The sequence below is a fragment of the Malus domestica genome, chromosome 10, assembly GCF_042453785.1.
Source record: "Malus domestica chromosome 10, GDT2T_hap1".
Taxonomy (NCBI): Eukaryota; Viridiplantae; Streptophyta; class Magnoliopsida; order Rosales; family Rosaceae; genus Malus; species Malus domestica.
The window spans coordinates 29,440,084-29,463,052 of record NC_091670.1 but is presented as its reverse complement, the minus strand read 5'-3'; the positions used below and the strand labels follow the sequence as shown (position 1 = coordinate 29,463,052).

General features: G+C 35.6%; 3 protein-coding genes across 3 annotated transcripts; 2 read left to right on the top strand and 1 right to left on the bottom strand.

The window, feature by feature from the left end:
• Positions 1-4,177: 4,177 nt before the first annotated feature.
• On the top strand, positions 4,178-9,202 carry LOC103445596 (protein NPGR2). The gene is made up of 6 exons (XM_008384605.4): positions 4,178-4,554; positions 5,137-5,420; positions 5,524-5,776; positions 6,117-7,336; positions 7,861-8,014; positions 8,254-9,202. The coding sequence occupies exons 2-6, from the start codon at positions 5,160-5,162 to the stop codon at positions 8,580-8,582; spliced, it is 2,217 nt and encodes a 738-aa protein (XP_008382827.3). The 5' UTR covers positions 4,178-4,554; positions 5,137-5,159; the 3' UTR covers positions 8,583-9,202.
• A 65-nt stretch (positions 9,203-9,267) lies between these two features.
• Positions 9,268-11,806, bottom strand: PG1 (polygalacturonase). Its single transcript, NM_001293928.1, is given in 8 exon segments — positions 9,268-9,468; positions 9,563-9,791; positions 9,970-10,051; positions 10,208-10,415; positions 10,519-10,545; positions 10,626-10,787; positions 10,898-11,026; positions 11,320-11,806. Coding segments are annotated over 8 exon segments (1,383 nt in total). The 5' UTR covers positions 11,665-11,806.
• An 8,837-nt stretch (positions 11,807-20,643) lies between these two features.
• On the top strand, positions 20,644-22,808 carry LOC103445588 (rho GDP-dissociation inhibitor 1-like). The gene is made up of 5 exons (XM_008384598.4): positions 20,644-21,098; positions 21,445-21,514; positions 21,632-21,853; positions 22,107-22,231; positions 22,518-22,808. Exons 1-5 carry the CDS (start codon positions 20,847-20,849, stop codon positions 22,584-22,586), a joined length of 738 nt encoding a protein of 245 aa, XP_008382820.3. The 5' UTR covers positions 20,644-20,846; the 3' UTR covers positions 22,587-22,808.
• The last annotated feature ends 161 nt before the right edge of the window (positions 22,809-22,969 follow it).

Sequence of the window (22,969 nt, the reverse complement as noted above, 5' to 3'; positions counted from 1 at the left end):
AGGAGGGGGTGGGTTCTCTATATTTATAGATGTGGAGTTGAAAGATTGCCCATGATTTTCCAGCGAAACTACGAGAATGCCTGGATGGATAGAATGACGAAAGTGCCCCTAGGTTTATATGGAGGTTAGGGGTTGGCAGGTCAGAAACCAAGTTTAGATTAGAATCCTGTTTAGCCCCAATAATGTAAGTTTGCGTGCCACACCACCAAACTATATTTCATTTTGTCTATAAATGTTTTCACTAACCGGATCCGATGTGGCAAAGGATTTACATCCCATTGAGAAAAATATTTATTATTAGTGATACTATAATTGGATACAATAAAATAGTTGAATAGCGTAGTTAAGTCCGATTAAATCTGACTCTTACAATGAGGGTGCCGAACTCAAATAGTAGATAGTATTTGTCTCTTTATACAAGATCGGAGTTCGAATCCCCTTTGATTTTTATTAGTGATACTATAACTGAATACGATAAAATGACATGGATAACGTAGTTAAGTCCAATTAAATCTGATCTTTACAACGAAAGTATCGAGCTCTAAGAGTAGATAGTATTTACCTCTATACACAAGATCGGATTTCGAATCCCCTTTGATCTCACTTGTAACAAAATCTTAGGTGTAGACTTGTTGCGGAAGAAAATAAACTTTGCTATGACTTTTTGTAAGTGCAATGCACTCTTAAAGTTTAGACTTTTTTCTCTTGCCTCACACAATTCCATGCTTACTTAACACACCTTTGGTGGCTTTTATATAAAATTGTGAAATGGGCTAGTCCAACTTGGAATATGATTAGGTTTTTTTTTCTATTTAAAATTTTAGTATTATTAGGGTGGGAGAAAAGTTCGAAACTATTATAATAATTTAAGAAAAATGAGGAGTTTCAAATCTGGGATGCATGAGTAAATAGCCAACACCTAATCCACTAGAATACTTGACTACATGCAAAAAAATTATATGTACCGAAACTTATCTGACCTACTAGATTTGAACCAGCGAGCTAAGGCAATTTCTTTTTTTCTTTTTTTAACAAACGATACTATCTATACTAAGGAGGTGTAGGAGTGGGATATGCCTCACAACGGACTAATAATAATGTGATTCAAATTCGCATTTGGTGAAAATCGAATCTAAGATCTTTCACTTACAAGTGAAGAGGAATACCAGTAGGCCGTAGTACTAAATGTTCACATTATTCATTAAGAAAGTTTCACATAAAAGTATTATTTGACTTAGAACTTGGGATACATTAACATACATGAATTGAAATTAATAAATATGACATGGTAACACAAATAATGAATGGTTAGGTTATTCTGTAATTGTAAATAGGAATTTATTTTAATTTATTGACTTGAACTTTTTTTAATAAAAAAAAAGGACGAGAAGTTTCGAACTTATAACATCTTTTCAACACATTTGAGAGAAAAAGTATAAATAGACTAAAAAGCAGTTAGTTTCCATAAATTTTTCATTTAGCGAATGATTGAAAATAAGTTTGGTTTAAAATTAAAAAAACCATAGTCTTAAGTTTATACTATAGGGTGGACTTGTAATTAAGCACGACATTGGTTGTATAGAGATTTAAGTCAAAGAGGCTATAGATTCATTACCATCTCGTGTTGAGGTTAAACACACTCCAAACCCTCGGTTAATAAGGCATTCCCGCCTCTTAGATTAAGGTGTAGCAAACCACAATTGCTTGCTCAAATTAAAAAAAGAAAAAGAAAAGAAGAAGAAGTTGATAGTGCTTGAGAAGTCAAATTAGTGTTAAGTCGTCATTAGGATGTAACCCTATTCAAAATAATATAATTTGGAACAAACACTACGTGTCGTTGTTGAAAATTCGAATTTGAGCTGATTACTACTTATTTGTAAGTATATGGGATGTTACATATATTGTTTTCAAGTTGATGGAATTCATACAATCAACAAACTTCCTCACTTGTTACATTATTTCAACATGTCGATAACATATATTAGGTGTTGTAAGGGCACGTGGTGGTTAGATTCAACACATATATCGTTTATTCTCATACAATATTATATTGCGACTTCTAACTTAAAATTAATTGGTAATAGAAGAATAAGTCTATAATCAAGGTTTTTAAAGAAGTTAGTCTACCTTCGGGTTGAGGCCTAGCACCTAGGTGGCTAGACGAGGTCTATACGGATTTAAGTAAATTTAATATATAGTATAAATAAGTGTCTATTTATACTTACAAAAATTATACAATTGTATTGGGATGGGTAAATTGCTATGTAGAATGACATATAGAATACAAAGTATTAGAAAAAATTGAAAACATGGGAACAAACATATAATAAATGTTCATCCAAGTATTTAACAAGTCTCTCACAATTCAATAAAGAAAATAAAATACAAAATAAAAGTTATTTATGTTTTGTCTAAGTGAGAGCCGTGACCTAGACAGGTGCCTAAGCGAGGTATGCGTGCATCTAAGTAAGTCTAGGCATCATTTCTTAATTTTCAAATGCTTAAAGATTAATTAGGATAGTAACAAGCCCCCTAGCCTAAGTGGGGCCTATGCATCGTTAGACAGAGATGTTTAAAGAACTAGGATTCTCTCCCATCATCTTTTCATTTCTTTCCATCCCCATCTCTCACATTTTTTATTTTGTCTTTCTCTTTCTATAAAAAAATAATATAAGATATTGACATGGCTTAACCGTGACTGTTTAAATAAGAGGGGAGGGAAAAAAAAAGGAAAGAGAATCCTACTCCATGTTTAAAACAGTGCTTATAATTAATTACACATATTTTTATAACCTTTGATCACTGAAATTGAACATTTTAATAATCAAAATTATCTATGAAATTGAAAATAGATCAATTTAATCCCTAAAAAATAGGTGCTGCACATCAATTTGGTTCGTCCTTCACCGTATTTACTCTGATAGTGTGTTAATGTGGCTACATGTGGGGCCCACAAGTAAAAAAATTATTTAAAATAAAACAAAAGTGCTACTCTTGCGTCTTACCAAATATTTGTACAAAAATTAAAAACAAACAGAAAGTTTGAGCTCATCTTCTTCCTTCCCCGAATCGGCCACCGTGTCTCTCTCTAAGCTCTCCTCCTCAACATATTCGGTGTTGCACTGCTGCTTCTTGTAGCTAGTGAGATGCTGTTGCTTTTATATTTTTTTTTGGGATGTGATATCCACACACCCCATTTTACTTCTCACACACCATTCTAATTTTCGACCGTCGGATCGGATGAATTGAAGAAGATCAACGGATATAAATTAACAAGAGTGTGTTAGAAGTAATTTGGGGTGTGTGGATAGCACACCCCTTTTTTTTTTGAAGAATGTGTCAATTTGATTTGAATTGGATGTAACTTCATTGCGCCTCCATTGCTTCAACAACTTCTTATTTTTCTTTTTCTTTTTTAAATTTTGTTTTTGTAGATTTAGAATAAAAAAATATAAAATATATAACTATTTTTGTATAATCTAGTTGGCATCATATTTTTAAACTTGTGGAGAATTTTTTTTTCGTGTACAAGAACACGGTTGGGTACATTAAAGTGTAATAACATAATTGATTGAAATTTCTTTTTTCAAGTTTACAACCAATTGAATTATTACACTTCCGACCATGTTCCGAGCACCTTAGAAATCTCTTAACTTGTGGGTTCCACACTATGCCACATCAACACGCACTAACAAAATAAATAACGAAAATGTAACGAAATGACTAAATTGAAGTGCAACTCCTATTTTTAGAGAGTAAATTAATTGAATTTCATTTCAAAAAAAAAAAAAAAACATTTTAATTGAAAAGTTCAATTTCAAAATAAAAATTCGTAATTAAATTATTAAGCAGGGTTTGACTTCCTTATGTGAGATTTAGGCGCCATCTGGTGGGCTGTGTGATATAGGTTGTGACGATTAAAATGTACTTGAGTTCAATTTGTTGTTTGTTAGATTAAAATATGATATAGACATGATCAAACACGATAGTTTATAAATTCATAATAGAATAAGTTATCTAACTTATCGGTCAAAATCCTCTCTCATAAGTCTCTGCAAATTTATTTCTATTCTGAAAACTCAATTATATCCGACCCACCAAATGGACCCTTACCTCCAAACACGATTATCACATTGCGGATGGTACGTTAAATATACGTTCGACAATACGAGTTAAAGACAATGAGTGAAGCCAACTCCGGGAGCCGTTTTTTCCACGTGGTGAACAACGAACCTCAACCACCTTGGTAAAAAGTAAGATAGATTCTACACCGGCGGGTCCCGAAAGGACGAAGAATTTCCCAATTTCCCAAAACCCCCAACTTTTTTTTTAATTTCTTTATTCCAAATCCCTCAATTTCTTAACCCCTCAGCAGAATCTTCAATCTTCAACCTCACGCTTCCAATTCAAAACATACAATGCCCTCGTCTCCCCAAATCACACTCCGAAGCAAGCGATCAGGAGGGTAGACAGGGAATTGGAAAGAAAAAATTGTTGTAGTATGATGATTAATGCGTTGGCCTCCTCTGCTTTTCTGCTTTGCAAAAACAAAAGGTGATTGCTTGATTGGTTAATTGATTGCTTTTTTGATTGGGGTTTTATATAATTCAAGGTTGTTCAATCGGTTTCTAGGGTTTGGGGTTGTCGTTTTTGCTGTGGTGTTTGCAATTTATCTTGAATTTTCGGATTTTGGATGGTGCTTTTTGAGGTTTTTTGTGGGTGGTGGCAGGAATTGGACGAGGCTGTTGGAATTTTTGAAGTGGGATTTAATGGGGGTTTTGCTTTGATTGGTATTTTTGTATGGCGAGCGATAAAGTGAGGGTCTTGGTATTGATTTTTGCTGAATTTATGTGTTTTCTTTCTGTTAATTTTGATTTGTAAACATATATTATTTTTTCCACTGTTGGAAATGTGGTTATATGCAGTATTAGTTAGTTGTGATTCTCATAATTATGCGCGAAAGTTCAAGGTTTAGTGTTTTATTGCGTGATTGATGGTTATCTGAATTTGATCATGATCTAATAGATAATTGTGTACTAAAAAAATAGTTATAAGTTAACTGTTGTAACGGGCATGTTTCGATTTTGCGTATAAAAGTTTCTGAGTTACTGTTGGTGGTGGTTTTGGTGGTTGAAGATTTTGGAGCAAAGTGAAGCGTTATGAGGAGGAGTAGTAGTGAAACGAGGAGGAGGGGTAAACCTTCGTGGGAATTTGGAAAGGTAATGAAGTGTTTCCGTTCGGGAGAGCAATTAAGAGCGGCGGATGAAATGGTTCCTTGGGAAAATGAATCCCTGGCAACCAAGGATGATAAATTAAGTGAGTCTTCGTCGCGAGCTGGGGAGGCTACAAAGAAACCACATACTGGCAATATAGAAGAAGCTGAATCATCTCTGCGTGAGAGTGGTTGTTTGAACTATGAGGTGTGTTTACTCTAGAACCTGCCTATCTGTGGTTATGCAAACCTTTTTAATGGTGACCTTGGAAGTTGTTTGTTTATCTTAAAGCTAAAATTTGAATTTTCAGGAAGCAAGAGCGCTATTAGGAAGATACGAATATCAAAAAGGAAACATAGAAGCTGCTTTACATGTATTTGAAGGAATAGATATTGGTGCATTGACTCCGAAGATAAAAATCACCCTTGCCAGAGGAGGTGAGCGTCGTAAAAGGCGCTCTCAAAGTTTTTCTACCCCGCCACTGTCTATGAATGCCGTCACTTTACTTCTGGAAGCAATATATCTCAAAGCAAAATCATTGGAAGCTCTTGGGAGGTTTAAAGGTATTAAGCTGATTTACAGATTTTTCATTCTTGTTTGCAGAATCTTGGTTGCTGTGAGGATGTATTTAATTTTAACCCGCTCACATGTGAGGTGTTTAAATTTTGGTCATTTTGAAAATCAGTATGTATTTATTTTGTAAGAGCATAAATCTTTTTTTTCAGACATTTTGTAACGTTGTTAGTTGTTACCAATTCAGTTCAAATGATGTTCTGTTATGCTTCAACATTATCTTGAATGTTCTACTTAGGACGGGTAAAATGAACGATGGAATCTGTGAACTTAAGTTGATAATTAGGCCATCATTGCATGGCTTATGTATATTTTTAATTATTCTTGCAGAAGCTGCTCAGTCTTGCAAAGTTGTTCTGGACATTGTTGAATCTTCACTTCCAGATGGCTTGCCTCAAAACTTTGGCGCTGACTGTAAATTGCAGGAGATCATAAGCAAGAGTGTCGAGTTGCTCCCAGAATTGTGGAAATTGTCTGATTGTCCGCATGAAGCTATCTTGTCTTACCGACAGGCTCTACTCCATCACTGGAACCTCGAGGTAGAAACTACTGCAAAGATTCAGAAGGACTTCGCTGTTTTGCTTCTGTATAGTGGGTGTGAAGGAAGCCCCCCAAACCTACGCTTCCAAATGGACAGTTCATTTGTACCCAAAAACAGTTTAGAAGAAGCTATTCTTCTGCTAATGATACTACTTAGAAAAGCTTCTCTTCGAAGAATTCAGTGGGATCCATCAATCTTGGACCATCTTTCTTTTGCTCTGTCTGTAGCAGGGGATACCATGGCTTTAGCTAATCAAGTTGAAGAACTACTCCCTGGGTTTATGGATAGGAAAGAAATATTTTACAAACTAGCTCTCTGCTACTATGGAGCAGGCGAGGATTCAGCTGCCTTAGATCTACTGAGGAAATTGTTGAGTAAGAGCGAGGATCCAATGTGTTTTCCAGCTTTGTTATTGGCATCGAAGATATGTGGGGAAAATCCCAGTCCCAGTCATGCAGAAGAAGGGGTAGGATTTGCTCGCAGAGCCCTTGAAAGTTTGGATGGTAAATGTGATCATTTGAAATGTACCGCCACTTGTTTGTTGGGCATATCACTTTCTGTGCATTCTAAATCAGCAGTTGCTGATTTTGAGAGAGTGACAAGACAGGATGAGGCACTTCAGGCCTTGGAAACTGCTGGGAGAATGACAATGAGTGACCCTATTGCTCTTTATCATCTCAGCCTGGAATATGCCGAGCAGAGAAAGTTGGATGCTGCACTTGATTGTGCAAAGAAAATGCTAAAGCTGGAAGGTGGTTGTAATATTAGAGGTTGGTTATTGTTGAGCAGAATACTATCAGCTCAGAAACGGTTTGTGGATGCTGAAACGATCATAGAGGCTGCTTTGGATCAGACAGGGAAATGGGAACAAGGAGAACTACTGAGAACCAAAGCCAAACTTCAAATTGCGCAGGGTCAGTTCAAAAATGCAATTGCAACCTATACTCAGCTTCTCGCTTTTGTTCAAGTTCAGAATAAAAGCTTTGGTTACGGGAAGAAGCCCCCAGAGGTACATTGTTTGATTACTTTACGCGTTTGGAGTCAAACTATATGAAAGATAGGGTTTCCCTTTTTTATCTCTACGACGGTTTGGGGAGTGAATATTTTTTTTTCATTTACTTTCGATACTGAAATTATTCTGATTGTGTCATTACTACTCGTGAATCTCTGACCATATGATAGTTTTAAGGGTTTTATAACCAGTTAGGATGCTGGGACCTTGATGTGATGAGAGCAGGAAAGGGAATAAAGATTAAGTTGAAATATCATATTCATGTTACAAATTTTGATGAAGCTTTTGTTTTCATTGAAAGGAATAGGAGAAGTAGGTGTATAAATCTTGTCCTCAGATTAGGATGCGAGTGTCTGGTCATGAAGTTGTTTTCTTTTGATACACTGACATTAACGTTGGGATAATTATGCATCTGTTTTCTAAACACAGTTTTTGTTAGCTTAGCCTTAGCTTGCATTGATAAGATTTCAGATAATATTGTTCCGCTGCATTTAATCTTCTTTTGTTTTTGTTAATGACAGAGTACCGGAAATTTACCTGGAAGGTTGGACTTGGAAATATGGAATGATCTGGCATATTTTTATATAAATCTCTCACAATGGCGTGACGCGGGGGCTTGTCTTTCCAAATCTAAAGGCAGACGTGCTTTCTCTGCCAACAGATGCCACGCCACAGGTAAATTCAGACAATCACCGGGTTTGTGTTCTTTTTTCTTCCAATCAATTTCTTGATGTATCACAGTGCTCTATTTTCCTTGTCTAGGAAGGATTAGATCCCTCACTAAATAATTTGTTATCTTGGTTTTAAAGCATTAACAATTGAGAAAGAAATAGATGGATTTATGCACATTTGTGTTTGCGGAAACTTCTGCTGCTGTGTTGTGCTAATCATGTAGAACTTCGTGGATTTTGCAGGTTTACTTTATGAAAAGAAATGCCTCTATAAAGAATCTCTAAGAGCCTATTCAGAAGCTCTGGATATCGACCCCTCCCATGTACCAAGCTTGATCTCTATGGCTGCTGTCCTCAGACGTCTTGGCGATAGCTCACACCACTCTCACACAGTTGTCCGAAGCCTTCTGATGCATGCACTAAGTATTGATAGAACGAACCATTCTGCGTGGTATAACCTTGGTCTACTGTACAAATCTCAGGGTACGCCATCTTCTTCATTAGAGGCTGCTGAATGTTTTAAGGCTGCACTCTCTCTCGAAGAGTCTGCTCCCGTTGAACCCTTCAGATAGCCACACCTACATTTGTGCAAACCTTTCATTTCTGTCAACTTCAAACTTCTCCCCCATCCACATACTTCCTCTTAGATGATGAAAATGAAAATCCGATCTCGGATTTGGTTGAGTTAACCATTCTCAGGCTCTGTCATACGGCCGGATACAAATATAGATATAAGGAATCCCGGCCGCAACCGAAATATAGTAACGATTTTATACACTTTGGCACGCAAAAAGATTTCTTTTCCCAATGCTGTCTTAATACTATAGTTGTAACTTTTCGTATATTCTTTAATATACCTAATTTTCATATCATCTTTGGTTCGAGCCTTATGGAGTCTCTGGAGAAACCTTGGTTGGAAGGCTATATTTCGGGGAGAGGTTTGCTGGGGTTAGGCTAGTCGGGCCAAGACGACTTGGAACTTTTTTTTTTGTTTTCTATGTTTTTACCACATCTGTTGTTCATAATATTTGAACTCGGGACTTCTTCCAACAATGTAGAAATGGTCGTTCTGTTACTCGATGAAATTGTCATTTGTAACTCCGAGTCTATAAAAGTTGCATCTTTTTATTTATGAATATGTTTATGTACAATGCCAAATTAAACATAAATATTACAAACAAACAATTATTTATGTGCTAATTGGTACAAGAATTGCATAATCTATTTCACAATGCCCATAATTATGAACCCTAGGTTTTAACATCTAGGGGAGACAACTCCTTTGTAAGCAGGCTGAACATTGTTGCATTCAGCTCTTCCATTCTGCAGTTGAACACTTTGCAGCACGATCCCCTGACAAGGAACACTTTGGCTGCAGTTCAACGTTATCGCGTCGCCGGAAGCACTCGTTCCTCTTATGTTTTGGTACAACACATTTTTCACTTGGACCGCCGATTTCTGCCATAACGAAATAAACGATCAAGAAGTGATTAAGGTTTGTCTGGGGACTAATTAACGAAACGCGTAAGAACTAGTTAAATTAATTAATTACCTGTTGTTTGCAATCTTTGGTTTTGTGGTCACAGTAGTTCTGGTCGATGATGATGGGGTTGGTGACATCGTTCATTTGCACATTCTGGAAAACAATGTTGGTTGCACTGCCTGAGCCTCCCTTCCACGTCTTGATCCGGAGTCCATTGGAGGTTCCTGAAAGCTTAGCTCCATTCACAAATACTCCTGAAACATGATCTTCTGAGCCGTCTTCTCCCAAGCTACCAATACTGATCACAAAATTAAAACAGCCGTTAATATATATTGGTATATTTACTAATCAGCTGTTATTGACACTATAAAAAGTCATCCCGCACTTTTCTTGACATAAAAAACATTAATAATATGTTGACAAGAGGAATTTAGGATGATTTGTCGAACAATTTGGAGACTAGGGTTGGAAATTACCTGATTCCATGGCCTGGTCCACAAGTAATGTCTGTGGCTTGAACTCTTTGGGACCCACTCACAATAGAAATACAGTCATCACCTTCACAATACAAATTAGAAACCATAAGATTGTTAATTTTATGCATAATATGGTTTAGTTTTTTTATCTTAATGTGTTTGATCGATCATATGTATTTATCAAACGCGAGAGACCAAAATGATGACTTTTGAAAGCATCATGAACTATTTGTCACACCTGTTCCTATAACCGAGCTCGAGATAGTGATGTTCTGGGTATTTGTCACATGAATTCCGTCCGTATTAGGGCTGTCCTCTGGTGCAGTTACCGTGAGACAGGAAGCTTGAACGTTGATGCAGTTTTGGAATATGACATGGATTTGTTGTGCGTCTTGGATATTCAGATTCTTCACCACCAAGTTATTGCACCTGTTGAAGGTCACAGCCTGCACATTACATGTACAAATTTTAATTAGTTCCAGAAATAATGGTGCTTAATTAATTAAAATGCACATACATATTCAGATTAGAGTACGTATGTACACGTACCGTGGGGGCGTATGTACCGCAAGGGGGCTGTAAATCAATGAAAGAGATTGTAATTAGTACAGGGTTAGTATTAGTGAGAGCTAATTATTTGTTTAATTAGAACGTACCTGAGGTTTTATTTTGCATGAGTTTTTCCACCAGATGTTTCCATTGCCATTGATGGTTCCAGGACCAACAACTAGCAAGTTTTGGACATTGTCAAAGATGAGCCAGTGGTCTATGTCTTTGTAGATTGATCGGTCTTCTGATGCTTCTATGGTTCCATAAATCTGAATTTTTCCAAATATTAAGCAATATTAATTATTATATAATCGTCAAAGTTTATAGTCCGGAATTACATTTAAAGATAATTACATAGATGATCCGAATTAATTATTACCTGCAGTGTAAGTTGAGATTTGCATGGGCCTGAGAATTCAATCGGCCTAACAAGATAGTTCTTCTGTGGTACCACAAGAACCATAGCTCCACTGGAAGAACAAGCTGCCTTCCATGCCTTCACAAATGCCTAAACCAACACATACAAAAAATTAAACAATATTATATTCATACATAAACTTTAAACTTTTGGTTCAACCAAATTAAACGCTTAAGTAATGTTATTTGTATCACATTTACTCAATAAATAATAATGAGTTCGGTCCAAATAATAATAGTACTATTAATTTGTACCAAACATTATGGACACATCTTTCATAAAACAGAAATGTGACCAGAAATGTTGTTATAGTTAGCATCACCATATGAATATTCTAATATTCTAATATTATTAAGCCTATGAGTCCATCATCTGTTGTTTACCTGTGTGTCATCAGCACCATTCCCTTTAGCTCCAAAATCGTCGACGCTAATGGTTTTGGCCGGAGCTGATGATGTTGCTATCCCACCGGTGATTGTGTTGAGCTTCCTTGAACTGAAGAGCTGAGTTCTTGGCCTGATCAATTCCATGACCTTTAAACCTTCTATGGTGTCCGTGTATGAAGGATAAGCCCTAGAATTATAGCCGGACTCTTTATCATCAACATGGTCAACGTAACTATGAAGCGCGTTGACCTCCTGGAAACTACTACCAGAACATGAAGTTGTACTGAAGGAAACAACAAAAACAACAACAAATGACCACAACAACTGTGTTTTTAAAGCCATTGATGCTTTCTTTTTACTATTTAATTTGGTGTAAACAGCTGGTAATATATTTTTTTTTGGTGAGATACAAGATGGCTAGAGGCCTAGAAACACCTAACAAATCGTCTTTCAAAAAGAACCAAATACTAAAAGGAGGGTCACGAAGGATAATAAACCCTAACTCGAGGCTGATGATATTTTTGAACAATGTGATGGGATGTTGGAAAATGGAAACTTAGAATTGTAGCTAGAAGTGTAAGGATTGGTGTGTTCAAGTGATGATGATTTGGTGAGAATGTCGTGGGATTTCCATTGGTATTTATAGGCAGCGGAAGAGAAGGGTATTGACGGTGATTGTTGTGTATTGTGTCGTCTTGGGCTCTTGAGGTATGGGTTCTCGGACATGAGAGATTCAGACGAAATGATGTCTTTGCCGACTCTATGACTTTCTGCGCCATGCATTGCATCCCTTATGTTACAACGTAAGTCGTTGCATGTATAAAATAATATATGAAAATAGATTCGGTTCAACTTTTATGGATTTAAAAATGTTTCAATTTATGAAAGTTGATGGAGTTTTTTAATGGACTTTACAGAAGTATGATTTATTAAGGGTTAAATACTCTATGAAATTCCTTCAAATTTACTAAAATGTATCATTTTAAAATTCTTTAAAATCAAATTATTACTGATCAATACACTCTAACTTTCTTAGACTTTTTCAAAATCTTCTTTGAATACACTCAGATTTCTGTTGACTTTTATAAAATCCTTTAAAATTTTAATTGATTAATACACCTGAATTTGTATGGAGTTCTATAAGCTTGTTTAACATTCTGACTGAATATTCCTGAACTTTTATAGATTCATTTACAATTCTAATTGAATACACCTAAAAACGAATAATGCTTGTGTCCTCCATAGGGAACCAACTTGTCCCTTCACTTATGATTTACGCATCTTCACCATATGAACATTATTATTTGACCCGTTCATTCTCTTTATCATCATCGAAATATCATATCTAAAAAAAATATTCCATTTGGAGATTGTTTACCCATCCATATATGTCAAACCAATCAATGTTTTTGGTAACAAGTAGCATCCTTATGATGAACCGTCTATTTGTATGATACATATGAATGGCTAAAAAAATCTCTCAATTTAATGAGTTTTTGCATATATGATCTTTCGATGATGACAAAGAGAACGAACGGTTCTGATTATGATGTTCATACAGTAAAAATGCGTCAATCATAAGTGGGGGAACAAGTAGGTTGCTCCATGAACTACCATAGCGGTCATGATGACCACATCCCCCGCAATTAATCAACTCGAGGGGTTATCAAAATTTATAATACTTTTAAAATTCTTCAAAATTCCACTTGAATCTTTTTAAACTTTGTATTTTGGAAACTTTTGTTTAGTACCATATATAACAATCAAGGCCTATCCTGAGTTTTATGAGGCCCTAGGCGACATTGAAAAATATGCCCTAACATAACTTCACATAAAATAATTATTTATCTTAGTATTTGTATGTTGTACATTGAATATTAAAGAAAATAGACCTTTTTCACATTATGACTTTTTTGACAAATGATAGGGTAATTTACACTAAACTCATCAGAAATACGGTGAGGAAATTTGAAAACGAGTCATTGAGTGACAAGCTGAACACTTTTAACTAACTGATCTACAAGCTACTTGCACATTATGAAACTTTTGAAATGAATTTTTCATATTTAAGATCTCTAATTTCTATATGTAAGCAACAAATGAAAACAACAAATTGCTACTACCAAAGGGCACATAGTAATTCAACTATGTTTTTGTTTTTCGAGCGCTCATGAAAAGTTGCGGTTCATTCCAAATATATAAAATCATAAGGAAAAAATTATACAAAGAAGTGTAGGATGATATTTTTGGATTGTCAACAATACTTCGTTCAATAAAAAGATAATGATCACAAGTTTATTACTTAACCATGAAAAGATTATCAACAAATATAAAAAACCTAAATTTATATTTAGACAAACTTGAACATGATTTTGCGAGTTAATTCAAACTGAAAACAAAAAACGACTACTGAAAATGCCACATTTAATAAGCTAATTAATGTTTGTTTGTTATTTAAAGTAGACATGAATAAAATAGAAGGGAAACTACCCCTTTATGTTGAGAGAGGGAATTAAACCTAGGTGGGCACGGAAAAACCAAATAAAACCACCCTGTCATCTAAAACATATTGCTATTTAATATGAGCGTTTACTATATATCAAGAATAAAACAAAACCTTATACATATATGAACCAACTTAATTTTTTTTTGGTGCCACTCGTTTTTTTGGACCTCAAGCGGTCGCCCTGGTGACACTGGGCCAGGGCCGACTCTGATAACAATCTACAACACGTAATGCATTGTTGATGTTTTTTAAGAGAGATGCAGAAGTATTGTACTTGATACCAATTAATCAATCAGTGATCGTATTGGAACTTTATATTGAATATGTAAAAATAGCCAGGATTGTTGTTTTGGATACAAGTACAATATTATACACACTCTTAATAAGAACTGCAATAATATAGAGTGATGCTATTGCTATTTAGATAGACTTGCTCGGAATGGTCCAAATAGTTTTTTTGAATTCAAATATATTTCTATCGTGTATGTTTTCTTTCTAGATCATGGCATGGTATAACCCTTTGCTATCTCAAAGGGACGGCTCATGCATGTCACCATGCAAACGTACGTTATCCACTTTTCAAATGCATATGTGCTTACACCTTGCGTGTTTATTTGAATTTTGAACACACCACGAAATGATGAGAAAATACATTTTCGATTATAAAAAGTGTAAATCTTGTGCTTTATTTCTAGAGCTTTGAATTGGCTTAAGGGTCACGTAAAGAATAAGATATAGCCAAATGAAACATTAATTTAATAAAATAAAGGTGATGATGAAATTGGAGTTCCTCCATAAAACCAATTGGCAATATGAGAAGTAGCCCAAGATTATATAAGCACATAGCAAACATTGTCCCTCACCGATGTGGGACAACTCTCAACATGCTCCCGCACGTGTGGTGGATTTTCAAGCCTACACGTTGACAACAACTAGGTGACGTGGAGCGCGTGTGGCCGTTTGGCTTCACATGAGGACAATCCGGTCTGATACCATGATGAAATTGGGGTTCCAATATAAAACCAATTAGCAATATGAGAAGTAGCCCAAGATTATATAAGCACATAGCAAACATTATCCCTCACCGATGTAGGACAACTCTTAACAGGTGAAGCATCCACATTTATATCATGCACTAGCCTCCAGGGGGATTGATTAGATTGCCGGTATGTTTGGTTGTTCACGACATCGAAGAAAATTTGGTTCATTGTATTTGTTATAGGGTTTTCTGCCCTGCTGTTTTGGTTTTTATCCAAAAGTTTTACGGGTTTAGCAGCTATAATTGTAAAAGAGAAGAAAGATTCACATGAAGAGTTCAATGTAACTTCATGTTCTATATTCAATAATACATTGTTATATACGAGTTTTTTTTTTTTCACATGATAATGTAGTATTAAATTGAGGCACGTGATGGTGAATTTGTCATATATCTATATATATATATATATATATATATATATAAAAGTTTCTCTCCTAAAGGAGAACACTTTTGTTCATGGTGTCTACGTGTCCTGATTGAATGTGCAGAAGCATGCGGTTTAAGCAAGGAGGTAGATTGTTTGCCCTACTGTTATGACGCTCTTCTTATTTCTTCTTATTTGTGCGGTCACAATTAAGCCACATCAACATTTTATATTAATAGAGATAATAAACAAAAACAATAAAAATATAAAATATTGACGTAACTTAACCGTGACCGCACAAATAAAAGAAGATGAAAATAGCACCATAACAGGGCAGACAATCTGCCTCCTTTAAGCAATGATAGCCTCACAAAAACCCGAGTTGTCGTCAGATGTTTACCGACTTGTTGGAATGTTGAGGGATAGGTTTGGATTAATTTGTAATAGAAAACACACCTGCAACAAAATTTTGGCACTTCTTTTTTCTACTTTTGACCTTCAAAGTTTGTTCTTAGCTAGTGTCCAAGAAAACCCTTGTGACCTTTTCTCTTCTTCAAGGAAGAATTCTTCAATGTATCCGGAATAAGAACATGTGATGTTATTATTTAACTCAAATTATAATAATTTAATTCAGTAAATTTTTATTTATTTTTATATTTTATGAATATACTCTAAAGATATCAACTATGTCATGATTAGAATTTAGAACGTGTAGATTGGTATACACTACATAACTTGTATTTCCGATATCTATAAAAATTTTAACTTAGTTTTAGTTATAGTTTATTGGGAAGGCATGCAAAATCACTAAGATTAGGTCATTAACTGATGCAAAAGATTTTCCCACATAGGGTTTTTTTGGGTTGTTCATTTTATTTTAGCATCCCACATACGGCTGCCAAGTGTATTGTGTATTAGCCTATTAGGCTACAAATCATCAGTAATTACTCTCAGAAAACGTACTAAAATGGTTATCTTTGAGTTTAATCTTCTTGATCACACATCATGGTATGGAGCTAAAGCCTAAAAATATTTGATTAGGTATGTAACTACTGCCTTATCCTAATCATGTATTTATTAGGCAACTTAACTAAGATAAGAAAGAGATTACGTACGTACGATGGGTGATAATTGTAGGAATGGTTTAAGTTAATCCATGCATTGTGAATCATTTGTGAGCATACATTCTTTCAAAAGTTAGGCCAAAATATTAAGGTTTGCTTATTGTTAACGAACTTGCCCATGCTTATCGCCAACTTAACATGGGTTAGCTGCTCACCATTTTGCACGTTACGCCCTCTCCTCTTCATGTGATTGCTCAAAGTTCGCGGAACCACTTGATGTCATTCTGTTAGGATGCCAAGTGGCATCACTTAGTTAGCCAAGTGTCAATTGTTGAGTTGGATTTCTTTAGCTTGCAACCAGCTATATAAGCTGAGACGTGTGCGGATGCAAATGATGAATGAATATTTGATTGTATTAGTGTTCTTGTTAGTATATCTTGCATTTGACTAAAGGTTGAAGTGGCGTTCTATCACATTCTTGATGTCCTACTGTCTGAAAGTTGTAACTAATGCTGTCATGTGCTGGAGTCTTTCCCAGCCCTTTGTTTTTTGTCTCATTTGCTGGTGTTTTGCTTCCCAGCCTTTTTGTATTGGTTCCCATGGAGTTTTATCCAATTTGAAATATATATGCCCCAGCTTTCAAAAAAAAACAAAAAACAAAAAAAAAACAAAAAAGAGGAACACTCCAAACTGTTAATTATGTTCTATAATTGTAACCAAATTAATAAGATAAGATAAATATGCTTGTTCATTTTGTGGTTCAATACTTGATTCACCACTAAAAATTTGCAAGTGTTAAAGAATTAGGTTGTCTAATTTATACATAAATACATCATTTGTAGCAGTATTCGTCTCTGCTTGCGAGTGAGAGATATTAAATTTAACTCTTATAGAGAGTGGCGAGTTCAAAACTAAATTATTATGATTGTGTACATTATTTTCTAGCTAAATAGCCAAAATGGTCATTGAGATTTGCATAACTCATCACTTTGGTCCCTAACATTTCAAATCGATAAAAGCGGTCCCTGAGATTGTCCACCATCCATCACTTTGGTCATTCCGTTAAAAACTCCGTTAAGTGTCCCGGAACTCTTGGCTGGAAGTTTGGGCAATTTTCAAAGCTTCGTAACTCAATCATTTCTTAACCAAATTCAACCCATAATATATCAAAATGAAGATAGGAAAGTGTAGAATACGATTATACCTATTTGGAAGCCCAATGACTGCCGGAGATAGCAGGAAAATAGCCTCAAAGTTGACTGGTCCGAAGGAAAACTGGAAAACTCGCCAGAAACTGGGTAAATTTTAAACGTTCATAACTTCTTCAATACTCAACGCAATCAAGTGATTCAAAAATGAAAATCATACTTCTCGACGAGATGAAGAGAATGATACCTTTTTCGATGGCTAAATCGTTGTGGTTTGGCCGGAAAACGACTCGAAAGTGGCTGTTTTGGTCTCAAGTTAGCACTTTCAAGATGTTTTCCGGCCAAACCACGGTGATTTAGGCTTCTTCAAGGTACCATTCTCTTCCTCTCATCGAGAAGTATGATTTTCGTTTTTGAATCACTTGATTTTGTTGAGTATTGAAGAAGTTATGAACGTTTAAAGTTTCTCCAGTTTTCGGTGAGTTTTCCAGTTTTCCCTCGGACCAGTCAACTTTGAGGCTATTTTACTGCCATCTCCGGCCGCCATTGGGCTTCCAAATAGGTATAATCTTGTTCTACTCTTTCCTATCTTTATTTTGATATATTATGAGTTGAATTTGGTTAAGAAACGATTGAGTTACGAAACTTTGAAAATTGACCAAACTTCCGGCCAAGAACTCCGGGACACTTAACGGAATGACCAAAATGATGGATGGTGGACAATCTCAGTGACCACTTTTATCGATTTGAAATGTTAGGGACCAAAGTGATGAGTTATGCAAATCTCAGCGACCATTTTGGCTATTTAGCCTTATTTTCTTAGCCCAAAACCTCTCCTTCTTCATATAAATATTATTGTATATGTAACAAATATTATTAACTGGAATGAGGATCCTTTTCGGATCTTTTTTGTGAGGGTCCTGGAGATCCTCCAATCATGTCATTTCATTGTATATCGTGCGGTCAGAGATTACCTTAAATTTTTTTATATTTAAAATTGAACATAAATAGTACCTGACGAAAACTGGCTGCACGATGAACATACATGATTGAAGGATATCTGGAATGTTCACAAAGAGGATCCTCATTCTATTAACTGGACCAAAAAGAGGCTAAAAGCCGGATTAGTAGATTAACCCAACTATAGAATTCAAGGCCTAACGGTTGCCTCATCCTGTTCGGTATTGTAGGTCAGTTCTTTCTCAGAAGCCCATTAAACACAAATCTCTTTTTTCTTATTTTTGGTATATGCCAGCCAACTCATTTCTCTTTTCAACTCAGTTTCATCGCATCTTACTTATTTGGAATCCAAGAAAGTTACGAATAGAGATTGCTCATGTAGCGGGTAAAAGTTTTTCCTTTGTAATGATACCTAGTTGTTCAAATGTTAGATAATTGATTTTAATGAGGGATTCGTTCATTTTTTATTCTTTATGTGTTGTAAAACGCATGATATGTCAAAAGATAAACAATGAAAGAAAAGCACATCACACATATATTGACTTTACACTAGCAGTAGTTCGATTACAAAGTTTTTTTTTTTTTTTTTTTTTTTTTTTTGGGATTGGGAGAAGAAGAATAAAGCGTAGTGTGCAGTTTTGTTGATGAAAGTGTTATGATTGACACTCCAAAATAATCATCAGACTTGCACGAGAAAAATATTGCGAAATAGATTTAAGGGAACTTTAATGAAAACGACCCGGTACTGTTCACTTTAACGAAAAACCATATTTTTACACTAAAAAGTCAATCTTGGTACTATTCACTTTACCTTTTATTTTGTCCTTATCATTAAAACTCAAAGTTTTCAAGCCATTTTCATTAGTTTTCTTTAGATTTAATTGAAAACACAAATAAAACGGTCAAAAGCCAATAGTGTTAGATCCCACGTCGTCTAGGGGAGTGGATCCTCTATGCCTTATATGTACATACTCATCTCCTTTGGCACGAGATATTTTGGGAGCTCACTAGCTTCGAGTTTCGTAGGAAGTCCGAAGTTAAACGAGAATGGGCCAGAGCGTTCCCAGGATGGGTGACCCACTGAGAAGTTCTGCTCGTGTGAGTTCCCATAAACAAAACCGTAAGGATGTGGTCGGAGCCCAAAGCGGACAATATCGTATTACAGGAGAGTCGAGCCCAGGTCCGGATGTGACAAATAGTGCCCTAACTTAGGTGGGTAAAGAGGACATTACGTAGATATGTTTCTTTTTGTTGGAGAGAGTTGTTATTCCCACCCCAATGTCTTATCTTCCCACACACATTTTTATGAAATTTTTAATTACAAATTTGTCCATTTGTAAAATGACTAATAAGGACCTTAGTTACCCCCTTTTGCATTACTTTTTTTTTATATAAAAAAGAAAAAAGAAAAGTTGGGATGTGATAACTCTCACGCTATGTTTAGAAACTGTCTCTCTTAAACCCTAACTTATCATTCCCATTTCCTTTCATTTCATATAAAGCAAAAAAAATGAACTTAGAAGATGACTTTTCTATGGAAGAAGTAGATGATTATGTTTCCGTCGAAGAGGTAAAAGATTATTTTATGTGGATCGTCTTGATTTGTCAACATCATACAATTGAAGCACAGCTCTGTGACTATTTATTTGAATTTGCATTAGGTTAGGGTGCAATTTGTTTCACGTTTTCCTATAAGAATTCCTGGAATTCGTTTTCATTAGGTTAGGGTAAATTTGTTTTTTTAATGAGTTTTCCTTTGGAATCCACATGTGTTAAGTTAGAATTGAAGTTGAAGTAAGTTTCACTTGTTGCATACTGCTGTCATACAGTAAATTTGTTTTTTAATGAGTTTATGACAATACAAAAAGGCATTGACATGTAATTGAAATAAAATAAAACAACTAGAACGAACCCAGAAAGTAAAAATGTGCAACAAAGCAAGAGAATCTCCAACATATGTGGCAAAAATGAAAAATGCATATGAAAAAGAAAACAAAAGGGGAAAAGCAAAGAACGAAAACCCAGAATTCTTCATTCCCACCCCAATTGGAATTTGGAAAGGAAACGGCTTTTTTTTTTTTTTTTTGGCTTTTAGATGAGAGTAATAGTATTTGTTTATATTCTTTTTTAAGAGAAATTTATCTTTAATTATATATATATGGTTATTTTAGGAATAATAGTGGGTAAAAAAATAATATTTTAATTTTCTAGCTTTTTATATAAGACAACATGAATTTAGCAGCTCTCTCTTGTTGGAGGTTTGTCTGTGTAAATCGGTCCAGTGAACAGACAGTATATACGACTTTATACGTATTTATTGCCCCCATTTCAATCATAATCCCTTCCTTTTTTCTGTCATTGTTTACTCTTTTGACTGCCGCTCCCTGTGTGTCTCAGTCTGGGGACAGGGGGGGGGGAGAGAGAGAGAGAGAGAGAGAGAGAGATGGAGGGAGGGAAGAGGGCAGATGAAGCAGGGGCATCATCGTCAGGTGGGTTTTCATCAGCTGGGGCTCTAAGTGATCATGGAAGAGGAAGACAAGAAAAGCAGAAGGAAATGGCTGAAAAGCTGAGTGCTTTTTGTGATGCTGGGGGAGAAGAAGAGGAAGAAGATGATAAGAGTAATGAGGTTGCTGCTGCTGCTGGTTTTGTTCCTGGGCCTTTGGTTTCTCTCAAGGAACAGATTGAGAAAGACAAGGTACTCTCTTGATTCTTCTCTCTTTTGGTAAAGAATTTGGGTTTGTATTATTGTTTGATTGAATATGCGTAATGGGTTCTTTGGGAATTTTCTTGGAACTCAAATGATGGTTGTGTTTGGTATCTCAGAAAATGCAGAAAAAGAAAAGAAAATGGTCTTTACTTTTTTCTGATCTCATTTTCTTAGCTTTCTGAATGTGTGACCCCTGCCATTGCCCAAGCATTTTTTGAATTTTTAATCTCAGTTATGTCCAATCCAATTAGATCAATTAGTTAGTTTGTGTGAAATGGAAAATCCAAGTGTTTGGAGTTTACCAATTCAAGTTTGAAGCTACTTGGCTGGACAGGATGATGAAAGCTTAAGGAGGTGGAAAGAGAAACTGCTCGGTTGCTTGGAAATGGAAAGCGATTTGAATGGTTTGTTTTTCGTGTTTCTTTGATACTCGTTTCTTTATTCCACAGCTACTTTGTTGTGGTTTTTGAATCTGTTGTCTGATGTTTTTTCTAAGAGTCTTTTGTTTGGACTTTGATTAGGCCAAATGGAACCTGAAGTCAAATTTCACTCCATCGGAATCATCTCTGATGACTTTGGGGAAATCACTACTCCTTTACCTGTTGCAGAAAATCAGATCAACCGTGTCCTGTTTACATTGCAAGAGGGATCTCAATATCGCCTTAAGCTAACATTTAGCGTTCTGCACAACATTGTTTCTGGCCTTATCTACTCCAACACAGTGTGGAAGGGAGGACTTCAAGGTAGTTAATAGTGTGTTATCATCTTGTCTAGAAGTTTAAGCGCAATAGAGACGGTTGAAAGCATATGAAACTTTTGGCTAAACCTTAAAGGCAGTAACGTAATTATACTACTGAAATATGTTAACAACATGCTAATGTAGAAGGAGGTAAGACTAGTCAAGCATAGAATGCTCATTTGCACCACCTGGGATTAGGTTTTATCATCTTGTATGCTAACTGTTATACCAATTTTTTTTACTCTCTTATTTGTCAGTCGATCAGAGCAAAGGAATGTTGGGTACGTTTGCTCCTAACAAAGAACCATATGTGCACACTTTGGAAGAGGAGACCACTCCATCTGGGTTGCTTGCAAGGGGCATATATGCAGCAAAGCTTAAGGTGCGTGGCAGTTAGTACATGTGTTTATTCAGCAAAGCGCATTTTCGTGCAGCGAGCTCAATTTGAGATTGAAAACTGTGTAAATAATATCAAACCTTGTTCTTTCTTTTATATTTCGATTAACAATCAACGGCTTGTTCATTCACGTTTCGACTAGAAGGAGGAGATGTGCCTATTCTGAGATCTCTTAATTCTGCAGTGGTGACATCAGTCGAAATATCACTAGGGTTTCAGTAGTACAACAAAATATGTATTGATGTTTCTTCTCCGTTTCAATTTTATGCAGTTTGAAGACGATGACAGGAGATGCCATATGGAACTTCAATACTCCTTCGAGATCAAAAGGGGCAGATAGCTGAAATCTTTCGGAAGATCCGGCATCTTTAGATTTATTTCTTCCTTTTTACCCCCCTATTTTTCTAATTTTCTTTCATCCATGAACCACACATCTTTGTTATATAAGCGTTTTCCTTGTAGGGGTGATTGATACAAATGTAAAACTGGATTATTGTTCTGTTTCCTGTGGCTTGTGACACAAATGTAGAATTTTGCATACCATTGCTGTTTGAACTTTGAACCCGTCCTTGTTTTTCTCCGGGATGTCATGAAAGTATCGTTCGGAATACTCGAAGTTAAACGAAATACGGCAGAAGAGAATGAGTTTTCTTCGCTTGAGTTCTTCTCAACTAAGCAAATGTTCAACAAGGATTTCTAGTTACTTGAAAGGCTTCAAGATAA

What these genes read in the sequence shown, in the direction of transcription:
- LOC103445596 (XM_008384605.4), top strand. Translation starts at nt 5,160, where the DNA reads ATGAGGAGGAGTAGTAGTGAAACGAGGAGGAGGGGTAAACCTTCGTGG. An exon ending in AGCTCTTGGGAGGTTTAAAG is followed by an intron (nt 5,777 to 6,116) that starts GTATTAAGCTGA and finishes TTATTCTTGCAG; the next exon opens with AAGCTGCTCAGTCTTGCAAA. An exon ending in CAACAGATGCCACGCCACAG is followed by an intron (nt 8,015 to 8,253) that starts GTAAATTCAGAC and finishes TGGATTTTGCAG; the next exon opens with GTTTACTTTATGAAAAGAAA.
- LOC103445588 (XM_008384598.4), top strand. Translation starts at nt 20,847, where the DNA reads ATGGAGGGAGGGAAGAGGGCAGATGAAGCAGGGGCATCATCGTCAGGT. An exon ending in GTGGAAGGGAGGACTTCAAG is followed by an intron (nt 21,854 to 22,106) that starts GTAGTTAATAGT and finishes CTTATTTGTCAG; the next exon opens with TCGATCAGAGCAAAGGAATG. An exon ending in TATATGCAGCAAAGCTTAAG is followed by an intron (nt 22,232 to 22,517) that starts GTGCGTGGCAGT and finishes AATTTTATGCAG; the next exon opens with TTTGAAGACGATGACAGGAG.